Here is a 24,960-nt window from a genome sequence, read left to right on the forward strand (position 1 = left end):
GTTCAAAGCCAGCTTTGCTAGACTCCCCCTACCTCCTGGAGTGGGGAAAAAGAGAAGGTTCAGACTATGGGATACTTCTGAGAAATCAGATTATCTTATTCCTTATTCAGAAGGAACAGGACTTATGGAGATTAAGGAATCAAGATGACTTTGGGAGTTAAAGACACTCCCTGACAAGCCTGGTGATCTGAGTTCAAGCCCCGGAAGGAGAGAAGGAGCTTCCAAACTCGTCCTCTGACCTCCACATGAATGCCGTGGCAATGCATGCTCACAGACACACAGCATGCATGTACGGTTGTACATACACAGTAATACGGAAATCAAATTATTTTAAAACCAAGATGCAAACAGATTTTTTAAAAAAGAATGGGAATCAGGCAGCAGAGGGTGTGTATGGTGGAGTGTAGAGGGGCCACCAAGCAGTGGCTCCAGGCAGCACCGGTGTGAACATGAAACAAGGTCATTTTAGTACAGACACCAGTTCCAATTCATAAATTCAGGTCTCGGGTGTAAGTTTAAAGAACGAACATTGCTAATCAAGTTCTACTTAAACTCCTGTCACTTATTAAAAGGATCATTTTGGGTATCTCTGACATCAGTGGATCAAGTCCTTACAAAAGGCAGTGGCCTTGAAGGAAGTGATAAGGGGCCTCTAAAGGAGCCTCTACCAGAACACTTGGTACTTCCAGACTGGACTCCTGTAAGCACCAGCTCTGGGTTCCATAGACTCGCAATACGGAGTACAAGCATCCTTATGTCTAGTAGCAGGCTGGGGGTGGGGGTGATTTTATTTTCTATCTCAAAAAAAAAACCATCATTGCAGATTCAGATTTCTTCTCTTAAACGTCTGGATTCCTGTCTTCAGTGAAAAATCCTATAGTTGGTTTGGAGCAGACAAGTATGTAACTATCCCAGTGTCCATTCCTGGTCTGCAGTGGTAGAGATGTGAGCTCTAGAAGCAACTTTTATTTTATAAAGTAAGCTGGTGTATCCTGGCACACACAGTGTGCCCACGGAGCACAGCATAAGCTCTCCCTGATTACTTCGTGGTGGCCTAGCTCCTCCTGAACACCTTTCTGGCCCAGAGCATCTCCAGGGCTATCGTACAGCGTAATTGCATTCTTTCTGGCTAGCCCTCGAGTCACTTAACCCAAAACAGTCCCTACACATATGTTCTTCATGGGGGAGGCTACACACACATATGCACATATGTGCGCACACGTACACTATCACAGAAAGCCTTCTTTATCCACAGCATCTTTCCCAGCGTTTGTGACACACAGGCACGGGTGCATGACTGTACACACACACACACACACACACACACACACACACACACACGCAGCAAGGCTTCTTTCTCTGCAGCATCTTTCCTGGTGTTACATGCACACACGCACACACACACACACACACACACACACACACACACACACAAGTATATTGCCAACCCTTCTCCGTAGAGTATTTCCTGGTGCTCCTGGGTCATTACCTGGCCACAGGCCCTCCTGTACTGCTCATTTTCAGTCAACACTCCTAGCACGGTTCTCTGTGGGGGATCCTGGCCAAGCTGAGCTCGGGTGAGCATCTGACAAGCATCAGGACCTTGGCCCACTGGAGGCAGTGCGACTCCACTCTTCGAGCTGTGGCGACGCATTGCCTAGCAAGCCACAGCCTGCTGCTATCCCGGAAAAAGAAGGAGACACAGTTAGTTTACTTCTCAACCTGGGGATCCAGAAATGCAGAAAAAAAAAAAAAAGAGTGCCAAGCCCCAGAGGTCACAACTTCTCAACAAACATTAAGGTCCCAAGTGACAGCTCACGCATCAGAACAACCAACTAACTCAGAATGGTTGAATGGTTGAATAGTTGAATGGTTGAATGGTTGAATGGTTGAATGGGCTTTAATATGACCCCAGTCTTAAAGTTGCAGAGAGAGAGCCTGCCCAAACGCCACTCACGATTCTCTGCCCACATTAATTTAGGGGAGGGGGAAGCAGAACCTATGATTCCTGATCCTCCTTCCCCCACACCCTCTTCCTGATCTGGGGCTAAATCCAGGATCCCTGACTGGGGACAGGTGAGTCTCCCTCCCAAGCGATAAGCAGGTGCTTCTTTCCAGAAGTAAGTCCCCCAAACCTGCTTGGGAACCCACAGCCGGCCCTGCTTCTCAGGTTCTTCTCTGGGCGATTAGCAAGCGCACCCGGGCCGGGGCGGGGAGGGCGGGGCCGTGCGCAGAGGGAGGGGACCCCGGAGTGGAGGGATTCCAGGGGCGTCGGCTCCAGCGGCCTTGGCTAGTGCGCTCGCCACTGAGGACTTTCGACCCAGCCGCGTCTGTTGAATCAGCCAATCAGCAGCCACCCCGAGCCCAGCAGAGCCGCTTCCATGCCAACCGCGGCGGGCGTGCGCCCGAAGCCTCATCGCCCTGGCGACCGCTCACCTGCAGCGCTGTCCGCTGATGCTCGGCCCCCGGGTCGCTGCGGGGCGCGGCCAACCGCGCAGCCCGGGGCTCCTGAGCCGCAAAGCCAGGGGTGCCAGGCACACCGAACCGCAACGCACAGCACGTCGCCACTCGCGCCCCTTGGTCGGCGTCACCAGGGAGGGCGGATGGCGGCCTGACCACTGTGGCCGCCCTGAAAGGGACTGTTCCCCAGGAACCGGTTCCCCCAACAGACACGAACCCCTCCCGCTAACGTCTCCTGCGCGGCCCGCTCCCGAGAACCCTGGCTCGGGAGAGCGACGCGGGGCCCTCGGGCTGCGGCCGTGGCGCCCTCCTGGCCGGCCCGAGGGCGCGGCTCGCTCTCCTTCCCCATCTCCTTCTCCAGGACGCCTGCCCTCCCGGCTCCCGATCCTGAGCAGCGGCTGGCTGGGCCACATTTTAGCCTTCCAGGATGGCCAGGCACCAGGCTTGTGGCAAAAGGAGCTGGGAGGGATTTGGAGCCTGTAGCGTAACTCGAGGTGCCCCAGTCACCCGTGAGAGGTCTTCCTTTGGGCACACACGGGTGCAGGGAAGAGGAAAGAACGCGGGGAGCCTCTGGGACTTGGATGTTGAGAGGGCATAAGGAGAGATTCTGAGCTGAGGTCACTGCTCCGGTGACCTGGCCACGTGTGAAGGGAGAGTCTGGGGGTGGGGGTGGGGTTCAACTACAAAGAGGGGTCTAAAAAAGGCAAATCTTGAATACTGCAAACCCTGGTACCTGCGGAGGCGACAGGCAATCAGCAAACTGAGTTACATAATTGGTTAACTTCTTTTGAAAAATAATGAAAGTATTTATACACACACATACATGTACTCACATATATGTGAGCACCGGATGTATATGTATATGCATATATGCATATATATCAGATATATACGTGTGTATATGCATACATGTATATATCTTCATATACATAGATACATAAATATTCTGTTACTGCTTTTGCTTAAAAATAAAAATCCACCCCTAAATTCCCAAAACAGTCCCAAAGACTTTAAGCAAAGGTCATCAGCCTGCCTAAGTGTATTAATTGATGTGTTCACCAGAGGCTTACCAGCTGTGAACTGTCTCAACCGACCAGAAGCAGAAGATTCCAAGAAAAGTGTGGACTCAAAGCCATCTGATTGAGCGGCTTGTGAAGAGGGCTTTGCAAAGCATTCCACCAACCCACACTGGATGCAGAAGTGCAAAAAACTCCTTGTTCGGTATGACTGAACTTCTACATGTTGCATCCTCTAATTCTCGGTCCTCAAATATGAAGATGACACATGGGGTTCAGGAACATATTGGTTGCTGCTGGGACAGATGCTGCTAAGCCACCCAGGACCAGATGAGGTTTGTTTGTTTGTTTTCAAGGTGCTCTGACTGGTGAAGGCATGCAGCCTATGAGACTTCCTGGAAATCTTCCAAGAAAGCAAACTGTCCTTGTGATTGTTGAAGGGCTCAGCTAACTCCTTCTGAACCTGGCAAGTCCTTACTAGAGACAGAGAGGCTTGGGAGGGGACAAGCTTTGTTCTAGAGACTAGAGCTTTCTGCGTTCATTTTGATCTTGGTGGTTGTTTCTAGGAAACTTCTTTTCATTCTCCCAGGATTGGAGCTTAAGAACCTAGTTGGGACCTAAGGAAGATGTTTACAAAGACATCTACAGAAATGTCTATGGCCGTTAGGCTGTCTTCACATAGATAAGAGGTTGTTGGAGAGAGGACAAGAGAGAGCACACGCTATTGGAGGGGGTTGAAGAAGACCCCACATGCATGGAAATTCTGAAAGAATGACTGAAAAAGAAAAGAATTGAAATAATCAAAGGGGACCCTCCAGTAAAATACACCTTTCATGTTAAAACTCACCTCTTTAACTAGCTGTCACCTGATCAAGCCTTAATTCAAGTGGAATTTTATCATCACAGTAACACCCCTTTCTTCTCTGCACACTTCCAGGTGCTTGTGTTTTCTGGCTTCTCTCTGGGCTGCTTCAGTTTCCTACATTAAATCATGGTCTTCTGATCAGACTTTAAACTAACCATGTGAACCGATTGTATGCCTTAAACAAAGAATTAAATGCTTTCCACCTTACCGAGTATGTAGTTTTATTGTGCAAACTTTTTTCCAGGGCGCTTACCCAAGGCGACACCAATGGCAGACCAGCATAGCTGGGTGAAATGGTGAGTTTATTCAGCTTGTTCTCAGGAGCATGAGTGATCCCCCAAACAGCCAGGTCACTGAGTTATCACTCTGCCTCGAAAGATGACATGTCCACAGCCTCGCAGACCGAGTCCCATCCTACAGACTGAACCTTAAATCCAATTAGAGAGTAGCTAGCTGTAACCATAACAGAACACTTCCAGGAAGCACGAGGGAGGGACACCCTCCCTCAGTAGGTGGAACCTTCCAGAAGTTATCTCAGATACAAAGAGATCCAAAGAGGCCTAGAGAGATGGCTTATTGGATAAAAGGGCTTGCCTACAAGCTCGACAGCCTAAGCATGATCCCAGGGAACCATGTGGATCCTTGACCTCCACACACAGGCATGTGTGCACACGCACACAGGAACACGCACGCACACAAGAACACACACACTCACATGCACACACACGAACACAGGAACACACACACAATAAAATAATAAGTGTAAAAAGAAAGGAAGGAGCAGGGCTGCTAGCCTAGCTCCCAGGTGACAATCTGTGTGTCTGTCCCATTCCTGCTCCTGCTATTGCTGCACCCTTCTCCCCCACACCAGAACCCCAGCGTCTTGGACCCCCTAATGTGGACTGAAGAACATTGATTCTGCAGGGTTCTTCCAGGTCTTCAGTGTGCAAGTAGGAGTGCAGAGGCATCTAGTTTCATGGACAGAGCAGGGCTCAGAAGCCCTCTGTCTGTGGGACCCTAATGGCCTGGGTTAATGGAGAAAGAAGGGTCAAGGAAAACTTCAACCCCATACCTCAGATGAGGATGGCAGGTGGTTCCCTCCCTACCCCCAACCTGGCCATGAAACAGACGCCTCACTGCCCACCCTAGTAAGAATTTATTTCCTGTGTTTTCTTGGATGTCATTATCCTTCTAGAGTTCAAGTTTTCCTTCCAGTATTTTCCGTAGGCCTGGATTTATTGCTAGATATTGTTGGATTTGGATTTCTCTTGAAATAGCCATTTCTTTTCCTGCAGATAAAGCATCTTCCAACACTCTTGTTCTGGCCAGTTGTATATGGCTATACAAACCTTGCCTGCAGAAACCCTGGCCGCCTTCCCAGGGGCATAAATACTTCTTTTTCCCCCACCCCTTAAACCGAATCAGTTCTATGAAGCTCTTCTGAGGTGTAGGTGTGTGTGTGTGTGTGTGTGTGTGTGTGTGTGTGTGTGTGTGTGTGTGTGTGTGTTTTCTCTGCCCTCTAACTCATCACCTACCAAGGTCCTGCCTGCACCCACCTGTCCCAAGTAAGCTTCCCTCCCTCCAGGCCAGCCTGCTGAGCAAACGGCCTGTCTACCCTGAGTGGGAGCAGACACTGAAAGACCTCAGTGTGCAGGGTACCTCCAGGATACCCAACTCCTAGTGTGTAAGCCACTTTACTAAACTAATTTTATAACATATATCCATCCTATTGGTCCTGTTCCTCTAAAGAATGCTAACAGACTGCGATTTTATAGCAAACTTAGGACTAGAACTCAATAGCTCTTAAAATCCCCCATGCTTTCTGTTTTGTGTGTTGGGTAATATATCAAGAACAAAGCAAGCATTCAACTGTAAATACAACTGTATTTGATCTTTCTGATATTTAAGCACTACTTCAATACAAAATATATCCTTATTTCTCTGACAATGTTACAGGTTTCATTCTGGCAGGTTCATAGTAATTTCCTTCTGTTGCTCTTTCTCCCTGGGTGTCTCTCATCTCTCCATAACCTCCCATTCATCCCTTACTCATCCTCTCTCCATTTGTGTAACATATATTCTATCTCTGCTCCCTCCTCTAAAACCTTTTCCACTCTTTTTGTCCCCTTTCTATCCTAAAAAAAATTGTGTGTGCAGATGCTTTGTCTCCATGCATGTCTGTTTATGTGTATACCTGGTGCCCAACGAGGCCAAAAGAGGATATCAAATTCACTAGAACAAGGGCTGCAGACAGCCGTGTGTCATTGTAAGAGCCAGGAATCAAACCTGGATACTGGGGGAGAAAATCCAGTGCCCTTAATCATTGAGCCAACACACACACACACACACACACACACACACACACACACACACGGATTCATGTGTAAGGGAGAATCAATATTTTTCTGAGTCTGTTACCTCACTATAATAATTCCTTGTTCCATCTGTTTTCCTAATTTCTCTTTTCAAACATAAATAAAATCCCGTGGTGCCATATATTCCATCATCCATTCCTTGATTGATGGGCACACAGGCTGACTCCATTTCCTTCTTTGAACAGAGCAGCAGTGAGCGTGCATGTGCAAGCAAGCATCCCTGTGGTAGGATATAGAGCCCTTTGAGTATACGACCAGCACTGATACAGCTAAGTCACATGGTGATTTTATTTTCAGTTTTTCCTATTAAACATCCATTCTGAATTCCTTGGCAGCTGCACCCGTTACACTCCTCCTTTCCACACACAACTGTATCTGTCGTTTTCCAGATGATAGCCATTCTACCTGAGGTGAGATCCAGTCTCTCAAGGCAGTTTTCCTTTGCATTTTCCCAGTAGCTAAGGATGTTCTGCCGGTTAGATTTGGTAACTGCAGGCAAACTAGAGAAACCTGGGAAGAAGAAACCCCAGCTAAGCGGTTCCCTTTCTCGAATTGGTGTTTTCTTGATTGCTAATTCATGGGAGGGGGCTCAGTCCACTGTGGGCAGTACCACCTCTGAACAGGTATTACGAAGGTGATGTGAATGTGAGCCAGCAAGCAGCGTTTCTCACATCCTCTGCTGCGGTTCCTACCTCTACATTTCCGCCCTGACGAGCAGTGACATGGAGGTAGATTAAATAAAGCCCTTCCTTCCCAAGCTGGCTTTAGTCAGTGTTTGATCACAGCAACAGAAAACCAACCAGGACACTGATTGGTACCAAAGAGTGGAATCTTTCTGACAGTATTGTTTTGAGGGAGGACTGTGGGAAGCTTTTGAAGGTTTTGTCTTGAAAAGCCATCAGGTTCTCAGAGCTTCTCCAAGACAGTGGGAGTCTGGGAAATAAGGCTGAGGAAGAGGGAGATGATGGAGTCCTGGCTTGGAAGTGTCAGAGTTCCTCCAAGACACTCCCAAAGCAATTGTATTTGTTTTGGTTTGGTTTGGTCTATGCCTGTCTTTTTTTCTAATTAATTGTCTTATTCATTTACATTTAAAATGATATCCCCCTCCACAACCCCCCATCTCATTCCCCCTCCTCCCTGCTTCTATGAGGGTGCTCCCCCACCCACCCACACACTCCCACCTCACCACCCTAGCATTCCCCTACACTAGGGCATCAAGTCTCCACAGCACCAAGAGCTTCCCCTCCCACTGATGCCAGATAAGGTCATCCTCTGCTACTGTGTGTGTGTGTGTGTGTATGGAGGGGGAGGGGGGAGAGAGAGAGAGAGAAGGGGAGAGAGAGAGAGAGTGTGTGTGAGAGAGAGAGAGAGAGAGAGAGAGAGAGAGAGAGAGAGAGAGAGAACCATGGGTCCCTCCATGTGTACTCTTTGTTTGGTGGTTTAGTCCCTGGGAGTCCTGGGGGTCCAGTTACTTGATATTGTTCTTCCTATGGGTTTGCGATCCCCTTCAGCCCCTTCAGTTCTTCCCCTAGCTCTTCCATTGGGGTCCCCAGCTGATAGTTGACTGTGAGTATCTGCCTCTGTATTGGTCAGGTGCTAGTAGAACCTCTCAGGGAACAGCCATCCCAGGCTCCTGTCAGCATGCACTTCTTGGCATCCGCAATATTGTCTGGGTTTGGTGTCTGTAGATGGGATGGATTTCTAGGTGGGGCAGTCTTTGGATGACCTTTTCTTCTGTCTCTGCTCCATTTTTTAAAAAAAGATTTATTCATTTATTATATATAAGTACACTGTAGCTGTCTTCAGATACACCAGAAGAGGGCATCGGATCTCTTTACAGATGGTTGTGAGCCACCATGTGGTTGCTGGGAATTGAACTCAGGACCTCTGGAAGAGCAGCCAGTGCTCTTAACCGCTGAGCCATCTCTCCAGCCCTCTGCTCCATTTTTTGTCCCTGTCTTTATATATTTGAATTAAGAGTCTAGAAGTAAAGAATTTGCTTTACCTGGACAATAGATGCCAGTCTGGTGCGGCTGAAAACTCAGCTGTAATTAAAAAGAGATCAGCATCATTGAGTTGGAATCTTCCTCGGGGTCAGCTTACAGAAGCTGTGATCCAGTTGAGTGTAGGGGCAAGGCTGTGCACCAAGCTGGCAGGAGAGCTTGGCTAAAGACATGCCCATGTGGTGCTAACATTAGTGTCATGAGGACTGCAAGACTGAATGGGTCACTGAGAGAAACTGACACTTGCCATCGTGTGGAAGGGTTGGAACCCCTGAAGAGGCCAAAAGAGGCCATTGGTGAAGGTGTTAGCCTCAGCTGCAGTGGAGGCCCCAGCATGTTAGACCCCAGAACCATGGGATGACCATCCAGGACAAGGGCAGGTGTAGAGTGGAGGCAGCCTAAGCTAGACAAGCTGCACACTGTGCATGGCAGAGGTGGAGAACGTCCAAGTCCTCTGGAGCGGGAAGATCGTGAGTGAGTCCCTGATCACTGGGTTATTTACACTGCTGGGTTTTGCTTTTGCTTTGATTTCTGGCTGTGACTGTGCGCTGGTTCTTGGAGTAAGAAAGTGCTTGGCTTGGTTTAGAGACAGTCATAGTTAAGAGAGCTGAACTTTGAAAGACCTTTTAAATCATTGGAAATTTAAACACATGTACAGTGTTTTCTGTTAACCATAGATGTGAGATCCTGGGCACAGACAAGAAAGGCTATGGTTTCCTAGTGATGTGTCCGTGCGTCAGGTTGACAGGGGGTGGGCCACTGTTTGGAACGTTTAGTGGTCATTCCTGTTTCCTCTTCTGAGAACCATCTGTTTGATTCATTTTCCCATTTTTTTTTTTTGGCCTACACATGATTTTGGCGTGTATAATTCTCAAAGTCCTTCATATAGTCTAGATATTAATCTCCTCCCTGAAGTCTGGGTCTTTAATTAGTTTCTGATTGGTCCTTGTGCAGTTGCTCCATCACACCCAGTGAGGAACCGGGGAGGGATGGGCAGGTGCTGCCTCTCAGCTCAGGAGCCAGCCAGGGGCTGGCGCTGCACTCAGCAGGGAAGTCTTTCTTCATCAATCAAGACAGCCAAGATGTAGTCCCACGAGCATGCCCAGAGCCCCATCTCCCAGGTGATTCTAGATCCTGGCAAGCTGACAGTCGACATTTTCCACCACGGAGGTAAAAGTAGGTTAGTTGCAATATGTTTCAAATATGTTTGCCTAGCACTGCTACTATAAAATAATTATTAGCAGGTAGATGACATTTTTAGAGCAAAACAAACACAATAGCTTCCTATGTAAATTTCAGAATCCACCCTGATGTCCAAAGGGCCCTCTTCTGGATACACTTCTTTAAATCAAAGGCAGACTCTTTCTTCACCCTGAAGTTTGTTTTCTGACATAGATTACAGGATATAGTAGGCACTCAATTAATGTTTGTTCATTGAAGGAATTAGTAACAAGATATAAATTATTCTTGACATAACCTTATGTTTCTTATTTATTTACCAATCCAATCATTTATTTGGAATCTTTCTCTCTCTCTCTTCTTTCTTTCTTCCTTTCTCTTCTTCTCAAGGTCTTATGTAGTTGAGGCTGGCCTTAACTGTGTAGCTCAGGCTGCCTTTGAACTTGGTTCCTCTCTCAGCATGCCCAGTGCTATGATTTAAAGGCATGCATGACCATCATACCAACTCATAAACGTACTTCTAAATAATCCAAAGCCTGTCTGCTCTGACTAAAACAAGAATCACAACCAACCTCTGTTTATCCTTAACGAAAAGTAACTTGGTGACTACATTAATCCCCTAAACACTGTTGCCTTTGGTAATTCTCTGGCCCAGATGCATCCGAAGCTGTGTCACCTAGCCAGAGACCCCCCCTCCTCTGATGACACTTTCCCTTTGGGCTAGGAATAATAGTTCCTTATCTCAACTGATCTCCGGACTTCCTGCCCCAGCATGCAAAGTGGTCATGGTCCCACCCACCTTGTACTGTGTGCTACTGCCACCTGGTGGTCACACCTTTTTGTCCCTGCCCTGCCTGCTGACCTCACTGCAATCACCAATTGCTGAAAGAAAAGTAATCCAGCTATTTACACGGATTTCTCAGTTCTGTGTACCACTCCCAGCACTCTGTGTTGCTGTATAAATACAAATGTCACTCATCAAAGACTCCTGAGGACAGAAACCTAGGATACTCTGGATCCATTTCTTTAAATCATGCCCTAGACACAGGTAAGAAAACAATGCGGGTCTGGGTGTCCATCAAATTTAGTTCCTACCAATCCTAGCTACTTGGGAGGCTTCAAAGCCTGAGTCACAGAGTTTAAGTCAAAGAGACCTGTCTCAGAAAACTACTGTGGAGAAGCCCACTCTGCCCTCCTCCACAGGCACCCACAAGGGTGAGCGTGTGCGCGCGCGCACACACACACACACACACACACACACACACACACACACACACACACATATGCTTACACACAGATTATTTGGGAAAATTGCTAATAGAGTGCAATATAGCAGAAACCTGCTCTAGTAATCATGAATTTTTATAATTCATCCATATAAAATTGTGAACAAGAAAATGTCACAGAACTATTCCTAATATTTTAGGGGGTAAATTATAAGATGTGTGCTGCATTTATATGAGAAGAAGTAAAGGTGAACATTAAATATTAAATAGTTAAATATTCATCACTGTATTAGTTAACGATAGTGAAATTCGTTTGACTTATTATAATTTCTAAATTACTTCCTCTAATAAAAATGCTAATTGCTTAATAAGACAGCCAGGGCCACACAGAGAGACCCTGTCTTGAAAAACCAAAAAAAGGGGGCGGAGGGGAGTAGAGAAGACAAATGAAAAGTTAAAGTTATTTAAGAATTAAATTATGGGGAGTGAAAAGATGATCTAGTGGTTAAACCATAATGCTTTTTCTTCCTGCACTGTGCAGGAGGTTCACAACCACCTAACTCCAGCTCCAGGGTATCTAACACCTTCTTCTGGCCTGTGTGGGTACCTCACACACATGCACATACCCACACAGATGAACCATGCACACACGAGAGAGAGAGAGAGAGAGAGAGAGGGAGACAGAGAGAGAGAGAGAGACAGAGAGACAGACAGACAGAGACAGACAGAGACAGGGAGACAGAGACAGAGGTATAGGGTGAGATGAACCGGCAGAACATCGGAGGGATAAAACAGCTGAGTCTACCTTGTTCAGTACAATAATGCCTGGCTGTGTGGGACAGTGAGCATGGGATGCAGAGTGCCCTGAATGGCTGTGATTTTGTTTAACTTGTCTCATAGTTATGTATGCAGTGTGTGGTATGTTTCCATGATCACTCAGCATACGTAGTCACCACCCTAGGGCAGGATTGAAATATTTCTGGTTGAGCCCAGTCACGGCACATTAAGACAGTTCTGTTATTATGGATGTAAAATGGTTCTGGGGACTGGTTTTCCCCTAAATTCTTCTTATCCTGCAATTTATGGTAAGTGTGTGACATAAACCACATGCTCACTGTAGTTTCTTCGAGAAACAATTAAGGTCCTAGTAAGTCACAGTTGAAGCTAGTTAGCTGGAGAGGGGACTCTGGAGGTGCTGTGCTGCTCCAGCCCTCTGGGAAAACAGGCTGCAGATTTATTTACCGAGTCAATGAGAGCGAGGCCATGTACTCTGCAGTGAGGTGATGTGAGGTAATAAGAGGGAAAGACTGAGCTGTATCTGAGATAATTAAAATAATATTTTCATTATTTCCTCTTCACTTGCTTTGAGCACACAGTCAATATCTTACCCCCACCAGAAGCAGATATTGAACCATGCTTTCTTGTCTTTGTTTTAAAGGAAGGCAGCTTTTGATCTTTTCACTGAGGAGAGAAACGAAGTACACACACACACACACACACACACACACACACACACACACCCCACATTGCACACATCAATCAAAATAGGAATTTGCTTTGTGGATAAGGAGATTGGAGAATCCAATACAGAAAAAAAATTGAAATTCCCATCCACATATCTACTGGGTTCAAGCTAAGAACAGAACATAAGGAGAAAAACATCTAAGGCTTCCATCTACAGAGCCCTTACGGTCTTCTTTTCCCAAACACCCTGTGATCCAGTGCTCAGCTCTCTCCTCCATCACTAACCAAGCCGTGCTCTGCTCAGCTCATGACACCAGACAAGACTGGACAGACATCCTCTCTAACATGGGTTAGGCAGAAGGTTGAGATTAACTACAGTTCAACAGTATCTCTGATTTCTGTGCAATGAGTAAAAATTAACTTTCAACTCATGCAAGTGAATTAGTCATCTGCAGTGATATGCTGTCCCCTGAGTCTCAGCAGGGAGCTAAGACGTACCCACTTAGATTTTTATTTATTTCACTAATCAGAAATGTTTGGTTTAGTCATTTTTCTTTTAAGTCATATTCCATCCCTCTTTTTATTTCCCTTATGAATCTACAATTTGGAGGAAAGAGCCCTGTCTTTATGAATAGTTTAAATAAAAAGTTGCGCAGCAGAATGATTACGTTCTTTTAAGGGGGGGATCATTCACTTCCTGTTACCTTTGAAAGTCTTATGACTAAAGAAACAAAACGTATGTCTGCACATATATAATAAATAGGACTATTACTAAGCACCATTACCAAAAACTACTGTCTTTTCATTTAAAATTGTATTCTTTTAGAAACATTCAGAATATTAACAAGGCATCTGCATTCTTTGTTTTATGATTACAGAACAGTATTTGGTTAACAGAACAACTATATAAGCTACATCAGATAAAAAAATCTATGAATGATCTATGAAATCAGAGGGAAAATAATCTGTGGTCTCCATATATAACTGATTTGCCCTATGAGGCAAATTTATGCTTTAAATTTCCATGCACATTTACAACCCAAGATTGTACCAGCCAAGGTTAGTGGCTACTGAAAATCTCCCCAGGATTCCCTGGGAACACAGCAGCTGAGCAGGAAGGAGATGGGCTAACTGACTTGACCACTCCCTTCTCTCCTCCAAAGCCAACCCCCTAGGCTCATCCCCATTCTGCATAACACATGCAGGTCCCTGCCCCCTCTCACCTCCATGTCAACTCCTGTGGATCCCAGAGATCTCCTAACCCCCTCCCCACTCCCACTGCTTGATCCCAGCCCTGAACTCCAGCAGGCACTGCCCATTGACCCACAGGCCAGTCCTGCCAGGTAACCAGGTAGGCTGACTGCAGATCACTTCTGCTCCTCCAGATACAATTCCCCTGTCTCTCCCTGGCTCTGTAGCAGGTAGTCTCCCTTTCCATTCTGATCCCCCCTCCCTCATAGATCATGAAGATTTTCTCCTTTAAGCTTCTTTCCCCCAACGTATCCCATTACCTCAGCCTCCAACACCAGCAGGCATTCCCTGTGAACACAACAGCTGTGAACACACCAGCTGTGAACACACCAGCTGAGCAGGCTGTTCATCACTCCTTCCTCTCCTCCAAACTCAACCCCCCCAGACTCATCCCCAGCTCTGCAAGAGAACACCTGCTGCAGTCTTCCTTCCCCTCTGCCCATATCTCCTGTGCACCCTACAGACTTCCCTCCTAACCTTCCTCTCCCTACTTACTGCTTTATCCCAGCCCCCAGCTCAGCAGGCATCTTTCAGAACTGCTGGAGTGACATTCTTCTATCTCTGTCCCTATTCCAAGGAGCCTAAATAAGTAGATCCTGGTGGAACATTTCTGCTTTCTTCCCTCATATGAATCCCCTCATAGCCCTAGGTTAGCCCTAGTCCTAAGTGTCAGCTCCTAATACCCAGAAATACATTTTACCCAGAACTCCCAGTGGTTACACATATCAGGTCCACAGAAAATTTCCTACCAGGCAACACACAGCCACAATACTCTCTTAAAAATTCAGAAAGGAAACAGAAACCAAGCAACAAATACCCACCCAACAAAGACCACACCAGATATTACCACCTAGACCTATAAACTTCCCAATCCTAGATGCTAAATATCAGCTTTAAAATGCAATAAATAACAGCCAGGAGATCCTGTCCCTACTTGAACCCAACAACTCTATCACAGCAGGCCCAGAATAGTCCAACATGCCTGAAATACAAGAAAAAAGACATTAAAACACTGTGTGTTAAGATAATAGACATCCTTAAAGAGGAAATGAATAAATCCCTTAAAAAAAACTGGAAAACACATGAACAGTGGAAAGAAATGAATAAAACTGTTCAAGACCTAAAAATGAAAATAGAATCAATAAGAAAATGCAAACTGAAGGAATTCTAGAAATGATAAATCTAGGAACTCAAGCAGGAACTACAAAGGCAAGCATTATCAACAGAATACAAGAGAGAACAGAAGAGAGAATCTCAAGTGTTGACGATATGATAGGAGAAATGGATATGGGGGCCAAGGAACATCTTAAATCTAAAAAAAGATTCCCAACACAAGTCTGGCACAAGCCATGCAGGAAAGACCATGGCAAGCAAGTGGGTTTTCTAGAGATGGCTCACTGTTTTGCATGCCTGCAATTCATAGTGTTCTCTGTAAGGCAAGGACACTAGAGACTTAATCCCTAGATTGCTTCTCCCTGTTGATATGCCTTTCCTGACACTATATTACACAGTCTAATGATTCTTGGGCATTGGGCAAATTTCCTGCAGGTCAATATAAAAATGTATTTTCTTATAATAATAATGTTTATATGTATTAATGACTTTATAGAATTCCTGATTTGATTCAAATACTTTCAGGAAGAAAGTTTAAAAAGATGGTTTTAGTTGTTTTGCCAAAAAGGTATAATAAAGTTAGAATCAAGAATAGAATGTGCCCTCTCTCCATAGAATAGTAAGTAGAGACTGCATAATAGGGAATACAATGGGCTTTCATAAATCACACTAAGAAGAGAAACAGACTTGGGACAGATTGGTTGCCAAGGGAAAACATTCATTCTAGGTCAGATCCAAGGATAAGGCCACAGGTATGCACTATGTGAAGCTTATGGCCAGTATAGATAAGGCCATGTGCAACTGTTGCCTTGAACTTATAATGAGCTTATAGAATGAAAGGCTGCTTTCAACTTAACTATCAACATTCTTTATAACTCTCTATTGTGTAACATTTTATCTGTGAAGTAATTTTATAAAGAACTTTTGTCTAACATGTATAAACAGTCTGAGAGAAAAGAAATAAAGTATCGCTGTTGGGGCTCTGCTCCATCCACTAAATGTATATATGTATATGTGCCTTATTATGTATATATGTGTATGTGCCTTATTATGCATATGTGTGTGTGTGTGTGTGCATGTATATAAGAACAAATGTGTACTTTTAAAATTGATGAAAACAGGTGGTCGGGACTGTCAGTGTGTGCGTGTGTGTTCTTGACTTTCTTTTCTTTTCTCTCTGGCTCACGAAAAAGTTAATGAACTCAGAGCCTTTCACATGATCGTCCAGAGGCACCTGAGTCCAAGAATAAAGAACTCAGGTAACTAAGTTTCTTTCTTTTTTTAATTTCCCTATTGTTATCAGCAGGAATTAATTGACAGAAGCCATCAGCTTTTGGCCCCAATCACCAATGCTAACTCCCTGCCTTCCTCAGTACCTAGATGCTGAGCTGGCTTTCAGCATAAGACATCTAGAAAATCTGGGATACTATGAAAAGACCAGATCTAAGACTAATAAGAATGGAAGAAAGGAGAAGAAACCCAGGTCAAAGGCCCAGAAAATATTTTCAACAAAATATAGAAGAAAATTTAACAAAACAGAAGAAAAAATTTCCTAACCTAAAGAAGGAGATGCCTATCAAGGTACAAGAAGCTTACAGAACATCAGATAGGACCAGAAAAGAAAGTCCCCTCAGTACATAAAAATCAAAATACGGAATGGGAAGAACAAGAAAAAGTACCTAAAGCTGCAAGGGAAAAAGACCAAATAACATATAAAGGCAGACCTATTAGAATCAATAGACCTGACTTCTCAATGGAGACTCTAAAAGCCCTCTGGGCCTGGACCTAGAGAGATGTGCTGCAGACTCTGAGAGACCACACTACTATACCCAGCAAAATTTTCAATCACTATTGATAGAGAAAATAAGACATTCTATAAAACCAAATGTAAGCAATATGTATCTACAAATCTATCCCTACAGAAAGGGCTAGAAGGAAAACTCCTCCCTAAAGGGGTTAACTACAACTATAAAAACACAAGGAATAAATATTCTCACTTTAGCAAAATTAAAAGTAACACACACACACACACACACACACACACACACACACACACACACACACCACTACCACCACCAACACCAACACCAACACCAACACCAAAATAACAGGAATCAATAATCATTGGTAACTCATACCTTTCAACATCAATGGATTCAACTCTGCAATAAAAAGACACAGACTGGGGCTGGAGATATGGCTCAGTGGTTAAGAGAAGTCGGTGCTCTTAACCTGAGGTTAAGGTCCTGAGTTCAAATCCCAGCAACCACATGGTGGCTCACAAACATCTGTAATGAGACCTGATGCCCTCTTCTGGTGTGTCTGAGGACAGCTACAGTGTGCTCATATGTAATAAATAAATAAAATATTTAAAAAAAAAACAAAAAAAAACCCAAAAAAGACACAGACTAATAGAATGGATATGAAAATAGGATTTATCCTTCTGCCAAATCCAAGAAACATATCTTAACACCAAAGACAGATATTACATCAGGATAAAAGGATGGGAAAAATGTTCCAAGCAAATGGACCACGAAGCAAGCTGGTATTACCATTTTAAAATCTGAAAAAAAATAGGTGTCAGACCAAAACTAATCAGAAGAGATGTGGAAGGACACTACCTACTCATTAAAGAAAAATCCACCAAGAGGACATATCCGTTCTTAACACTTATGTCCCAAACATAAGGGTACCTACTTTTATAAAAGAAACATGTCTATAGCTTAAATCACATGCTGATAATGGGAGACTTCAATACCTGCTCTCACCAATAGACAGATCATCCAGTCAAAAACAAAACAGAGAAATACTGGAGCTAACAAATGTTATAAAACAAATGGGCCTGACAGACATCTATAGAACATTTCACTCAAATACAAAAGAATATACATTCTTCTCACATCACATGGAACTTTCTTCAAATTTGACCACATACTTGGGCACAAAGCAAGTCTCCACATATAAAAGAAAATTGAAGTTACCCAGCACTCTATCAGACCACCATGGATTAAAGCTTGTTATCCACAGTAACAACAGAAAACTTGCAAACTCATGGAAACTAAACGACTCATGAAGAAAATATGAGCCAATTAAAGACTTGCTATAATTGAATGAAAATGAACGCACAACATATCCACATTTACAGGACACATGATGGCTGTTCTCAGAGGCAAGTTCATAGCACTAAGTGCTTATGTAAAAAACTGAACAAATATCACATTAGCAACTTAACAGAACACCTAAAAGCTCTAGAAGAAAAAGAAGAAACCTTACCCCAAAGAAGTAGATGGCAAAAAAATGATCAAACTCAGGGCTAAGGTCAATAAAATAGAAACAAAGAAAATCATATAAAGAATCAATAAAAGAGTTGGAACTTTGAGAAAAGCAATCAGATTGGCAAACCCTTATCCAAATAAACTAAAAGACGCACAAAGAGAGAGAATATCCGAGTTAACGAAATCAGAATCAAATAGGGGACCTAACGACAGACATTGAGGAGATACAATCATTCAAAAACACTTTAAAAACCTGTATTTCTACAAAATTGGAAAATCTAGAAGAAATGGATAATTTTCTTGATAGGTGCCACTTATCAAGGTTAAATCAATATCAGATAAGTAACCTACATAAACCTATAACCCCTAGTAAAATGAAAGCAGTCATTAAAAGTCTCCCACCTGAAAAAGGCCCAGGGCCAAATAGATTTAGCAAAGAATTCTATCAGACTTTCAAAGCAGAAATGATGTCAATATTCCTCAATTATTCCACAAAACAGAAACAGAAGATACATTGCCATATTCATTTTGAGGCCACACTTACCCTGATAGCCAAACTATAAAAAGGTACAACAGAATTACAGACCAATTTCCCCCATAAACATCAGTGCAAAAATAATACTTGTAAACTGGATACAAGAACATAACAAATATGTCATCCACCATAACCAAGTAGGCTCTATCAAGAGATGCCTCAATGGTTCAATATATGAGAACCCATCAGTGAAATCTACCATATAAACAAACTGAAAGGAAAAAAATACCATAGTCATCTCATTAGCTGCAGAAAGGGTCTTTGGCAAAATCCACCACTCCTCCCTGATAAAAGGCCTTGAGAGATTAGGGATACAAATTACATACCTCAACATAATCGGGGAAGTCTACTGCAAGCCCAGGGCCAATAACAATTTAAATGGAGACAAATTCAAAGCAAGTCCACTAAAATCAGGAACAAGAAAAGATTGTCTACTCTCTTCTTGCCTATTCAGCATAGTACTTCAAGTCTTAGGCAAGGCAATAAAACAACCGAAGAAGACCAAGGGGATACATATTGTAAAGAAAGACATCTATGCATCTTTATCTGCAGGTGCTATGATAGTACCTGCAAGTGATCCTAAAAATATCACCAAGAAACTCCTACAGCAGATAGGCATGTTCAACAAAGTAGCTGGATTTAAATTTAACTCACAAAACTCAGTAGCCCTATATACAAATGACAGAGGGACTGACAAAGAAAACAGGGAAACTACACCTTTCACAACAGCCTCAAATAAAATAAAATCTCTTGGAGTAAGTACCCAAGCAAGTGAAAGACTTGTGTGATAAAAACTTCAAGTCTTTGAAGAAGGAAATTGAAGAAGGTATCAGAAGATGGAAAGATCTATGCTCTTGGATTAAAAGGATTAGCGTGGTAAAAATGGCCATCCTATCAAAAGTCAATCTATAAATTGAATGTAATCCTATAAAATTCCAACACAATTCCTCATAGATCTTGAGCAAAAAAGGCCTAGAATGGCTAAAACAATCCTAAACGATAAAATCTGCTGGAGGTACCACAATTCCCAATTCTAAGTTGTGCTATAAAGCTATAGTAATAAAAACAGCATGGTGTTGGCAAAAAAACAAAACCAACATGTTGGTCAGTAGACTCAAATTGAAGACCCAGACATAATTCCACAAACCTATGATTACCTTATTTCTTGATCAACAAGCCAGAAACATGCAATGGAGAAAAGAAAGCATCTAAATTCTCTGGTCAAACAGCTGCATGCAGGAGAATCCAAATAGATCCATACTTATCACCCAGCACAGAACTCAACTCCAAAGGGATCAAAGACCTCAACATAAAACCAGACACACTGAACCAAATAGAAGAGAACGTGGGGGAACAGGTTTGAACTCAGTGGCACAGGACAAGGTCTTCCTAAACAGAGTGCCATTAGCACAGGTACTAAGATCAACAATTAATAAACGGAACCTCATGATATTGAAAAGCTTCTGTTGAGGCAAAGGGCACTGTCGTTGGGACAAAGCGACACTCTACATACATAATGGGGAAAGATTTTTACCAACCTAACATTGATAGAAACCTAATATCCAAAATACAGTTTTTTAAAAACTCAAGAAACTAGATATCAAAAAGCCTATTAATAACCCAATTAAAAATGGGGCATAGATCAGAACAGAAAATTCTCAATACAGGAATAGCTAATGTCTGATTTCTGTACCTTCAGGGCCTCCCAAGTTTTTTTTTTTTTTTTGTTTTGTTTTGTTTTTTTATTAACTTGAGTATTTCTTATTTACATTTTGAATGTTATTCCCTTTCCCGGTTTCCGGGCAAACATCCCCCTAATCCCTCCCTCTCCCCTTCTTTATGCGTGTTCCCCTCCCCACCCTCCCCCCATTGCTGCCCTCCCCCCAACAATCTAGTTCACTAGGGGTTCAGTCTTAGCAGGACCAAGGGCTTCCCCTTCCACCGGTGATCTTACTAGGATATTCATTGCTACCTATGAGGTCAGAGTCCAGGGTCAGTCCATGTATAGTCCTTAGGTAGTGGCTTAGTCCCTGGAAGCTCTAGTTGCTTGGCATTGTTGTTCATAAGGGGTCTCCAGCCCCTTCAAGCTTTTCCAGTTCTTTCTCTGATTCCTTCAACGGCCTCCCAAGTTTTTTTTTTTTTTAACTTTTTCATTTATTCATTTATTTTATATATAAGTACACTGTAGCTGTCTTCAGATACACCAGAAGAGGGCATCAGATCCCTTTACAGATGGTTGTGAGCCACCATGTGGTTGCTGGGAATTGAACTCATGACCTCTGGAAGAGCAGACAGTGCTCTTAACCACTGAGCCATCTCTCCAGCCCCAAGGCCTCCCAAGTTTTTAACCTCCCAATTCCATACTCTCTTTTTATAATTAGTGTTAACCCTCTGAGTCCAATTAGGCTCCCACACACCCATGGGCCTGTGACCATCCATTCCACAATGGGGAACTTACTAGTGGCCATATGGCTCTCCCTTCCCAAGTAGCAGTCACCTACTGGCTCCTCAGGTAGTAGTAGGGGGCTAGGAAAATAGGGTCTGTCACAGTATCTAACAGAGACCTGGTCCCAGTGCTCACAGAATTTGAAATCTAACCCTTATTTCCAATGGTGCTTACAACTGTTTTAACTTCTACATTCAACAGCCGATTTAAAACTTAGTCATCCATGCTGAACCTCCTGGAGATGTCTTGTTCCCATCTGTCATGACCGAGCCTTCCAGGTCTGCTCCTCCTTGCTGCCCATGTCGGAGAATCATCTCTACTCAGGACATAAGTTCTGTCTGGCTCAACATCCCTGTGTAACCCCAAACATTAGCAGCAATGAAATTCTAAGATCCTTTCCCTGCCCTTCACCTCTCTGACCAACAACCCTTGCCTGCAGGAAACATGGACTTTCTGTGATGCTTAGAACGTTTTTTGTTTTGTTTTGTTTTGTTTTTCGGTGATAAAAAACAAACAAAAAGTAACAACTCTTTTTTGCTAACTTATTTTGTTATGCTTAGTGGAGGAGAATGGAGTGGGTTTTGTTCATTTGTTCGTTCGTTTTGTTTGTTTCCTGTTAAAGGATACCTTTCAAAAGCAAGAAGTCTTAAATAAAGCTGGAGAGAAGCCTCAGGGCATCTGGCTGCTGTTCCAGCAGGCCAAGGTTTGGTTTGCAGCATGCACATGGTGGTTCATATCCATCTAAAACTTCAGTACCAGGGGAATCTTCTGGCCTCCTTGGGTACTGCCCACATACTTATGGATACATAATACAAGTAAAAACTGCTTTTGAAGTAATTATTAATGTATTAATATTATATTCAATATAATCTATGTAACTAAATCCATACTAACCAGTCCACGTAATCGTTTATGAATTTATCTCTTCTGTTACCATCTATTATCTTTATGTGTCCAAAAAGTTTTGCATGCAGTTTTCATTTAGACAATGGAAATTAGCTCGCAAGTAGGGTTATCAATAATCAGCATGTATAATGTTTTAGAATACTTTTCCTCAATATGTTTTTGTGAAGTCCATGAGTAATGCAATCTGGGATTGTTTGACTTGTTGGTTTTTTTTTTAACTTGGATTACAGGCAAGCACCAGCTCATTGTCATCCATCGCTTCTCTAAATCACCAGCTAACCACTCTGAAGAGTTGCAGGAGAGCCCGTGCAGACTGTCACAGAGGAAAAATTTCACAAGTACAGTCCACTGCTTCTTTGTGGTGCTGGGTACGGGACCTTGGGCCTTGTTTATGGCAGACAAGTTCCTGGCCCTCAGTCATGCTATGGCATGATTAACAGCTGAAGAAAGTGACGTGGACACAAGGCCCATTGAACAAAGATTCCACAGAGGTAACTCAATGACGTTAATTTAGATGGTTCCAGCAAAGAAACAATGGACCTTTGGTGGGGAAACTGTTCCTGGCAGCCTGTGATGTGCTTACAGCTCCAAGGTTGTGTACCAAGGCTCAGGCGCTCCTGTGTTGAAAGGCCCAGAGCTGACACATGCCCTTAGCTTGGAAAAGAAGCACAGAGCCCAGGCTCCTCTGTGAGCTCAGCCATACCATAAGCTCCCTGCACATGCTGGCAACATTTAATGCTCAATTAGATAGACTTGTAATGCTTTTATGACTCTTAGTACATATGGTTGCACACACCCAGAATAATGCAATCGAGAACGTGAAAGTCTTTTACCTTAAAATGGAGGGCAAACATGTCCTTTGAGTCTCTGCACAGTGCCCAGTGTTAGAAAGATGGCATCAGTGTCTTCCTGTAGGCTGACAAAAACAACTACTTCTAAAAACTACACTGGCTGACTGTGACTATTAAGTTAGTTGATTTTTACATAGGAAACTGTATACAGCAGTCTGTGGTTGAAAATTAGTAGGCGGCATGATTGGTCTTCAAGACGAGGAATTAAATTGAGATTGAACCCCCGCTCCTGAATGAGGACCATTGTTTTTAAAAGGGCAGATTAAAGTCAACCTCAAAGTTGGTCTCCTTTCCCCGTGATCTAAGGAACATTAATTAGTATGACGGTTTGCTAATTAAAACTTTCAGGATTAATTAAATACAAAGCTTAGTCTTCACAACTGTTCCAACTCTGCACTGCCCTCCTGGTGCGGTCGATTGGAGTGTGCCACCCACTGTGACTTTTGTGGGTGTCTGTGATAAATTCCATTCTGACAGAGCTATTTAATTCTGTGTTATTAGCCAACCAGTGTCTAAGACCAGCTAGACCTTTGTGAAGATTATATATTTATGCTTCGTGCTCTGGGTGTCTGAATTTACACCTCTTGGGAACATGAGCTCTTCAACAATGAAAAGGCTGATTAAAGCTTAATAAAAACTGCCAACTTAATGAGATGGGTCCCTCAAGAGATAATTTCCCTCGCCAGATTTTAGGAATGATATAGAACTCACTTTCAAATGTTTATCTGCAGAAGCTTTTTGGATCCATTTACACCGGGGACATATCAAAGAAACTCTGGGATGAATAGCTTTGGAAGTGGAAGGCTTTGGGTTCTGTTGGTTCTGCTGCTGTCTGTTGTCACAAGGTAAAAAGAAGCATCTAGAACACGTACCAGCTCCCAAAAGCACAAGGCATCTAAATTTATTCTGAAAAATTAGAATAGGTGAAGCTGTTTAGATATTATTTCTATTTATTGTGCAGTCATTTTACAACTCAAACACTATCTTTTGGACAATTTAGTTGATAAAAATACTTATCTTTGAAACAAGCCACTGTTCCCAAATGAAACAATGATGCTTTCTTGATTTTTTTTTAACTTGACTGCATGGATCTAATGAAAATGTCACAGGTATCCTTGAGAGGTCAACAATGAAGGAGAAAAGCTAACTGAAATAGTCAGATGCGAATAACTGAGTGGGCAGGATTCTTTCAAAACCCTTCTGCCACAGAACACTTCGATACCAGAGAAATCACACGCACAGGCACATAAACAAGCACATGCTCACACATGTGTGCAGAAGTCTAGGGAAACCAGAAAAGGGCATCAAGTGCTCTTAACCACTGAGCCACGCTCCAGTCCCTAGATGAGAGTATCTTTTGTTTTTTAATGTCTTCATGTTCTTAAGAAGCCCTGTTTACACTATGCCAGGTCTTTACGACCTTCACAGGACTGTAGAGAGATGATCAGCTAGAAGCAAGAAGACAGTTCAGTTCAACACAGCTTAGCAGCCAATGTTCCTCAAACTTCTAGAGTCTGATTAACCCCAGGCGGTTTATTTTAGGCATGTTTAAGCACAGAAGGTTTTGGTGAAATGTTTCCTGTCGATAATTAACTCAATCTCATGTCCTTATGGAGCACACGGCCTCCATGCCACCTATGAAAGTTTATGGCCCAATCCTTGGAAATGGGAAAATGGCATTCTATAGAAATGTAGGGAACAAACTGAGGGGTATTATCCTTTAGATGGGGTCTGCTTTTATACTCTATTGGCAGGAAATAAATCTATGTGAAATGCTGAACTTTAAACCTTAGACTGGCTGGTGTCAAGAGGCCTTTACAAAACAGTCCTTTCTCAAGGAAGATGTGTGCTGATCACACATGAATTAAACCAAGAGCTCCCCTGTGGGCTGCCTGCACTGTGCCTGTGCACTCTCAGACATCAGAGCTCCAATTTCCTCTAATGATATAAAAGAGATACTTATTTAGGGCGTTTAAATTTTAAATAATAAAATTT

At 43.3% G+C, this 24,960-nt stretch overlaps 2 protein-coding genes across 41 annotated transcripts in view; one reads left to right on the top strand and one right to left on the bottom strand.

The window, feature by feature from the left end:
* Ccna1 (cyclin A1) overlaps window positions 1–24,960 on the bottom strand; it is a 46,347-nt gene that overhangs the window by 8,631 nt on the left and 12,756 nt on the right. For 4 of the 40 annotated variants that reach the window (XM_087619421.1, XM_087619412.1, XM_087619399.1 and 1 more), the window contains exon 2: window positions 1,490–1,675. The exons of 4 other annotated variants lie outside the window; for them this stretch is intronic. In XM_087619421.1, coding sequence (XP_087475547.1) covers window positions 1,490–1,654 — 165 coding nt within the window. In that variant the 5' untranslated portion in view covers window positions 1,655–1,675. 40 annotated transcript variants of the gene reach the window in all.
* Window positions 2,400–4,548, top strand: LOC147996256 (uncharacterized). Its single transcript, XM_087637328.1, has 3 exons — window positions 2,400–2,954; window positions 3,523–3,681; window positions 3,833–4,548. The coding sequence occupies exon 1, from the start codon at window positions 2,455–2,457 to the stop codon at window positions 2,941–2,943; it is 489 nt and encodes a 162-aa protein (XP_087493454.1). The 5' UTR covers window positions 2,400–2,454; the 3' UTR covers window positions 2,944–2,954; window positions 3,523–3,681; window positions 3,833–4,548.

Source organism: Rattus norvegicus, chromosome 2 (genome assembly GCF_021556685.1).
Source record: "Rattus norvegicus strain SHRSP/BbbUtx chromosome 2, alternate assembly SHRSP_T2T, whole genome shotgun sequence".
Lineage (NCBI taxonomy): Eukaryota > Metazoa > Chordata > Mammalia > Rodentia > Muridae > Rattus > Rattus norvegicus.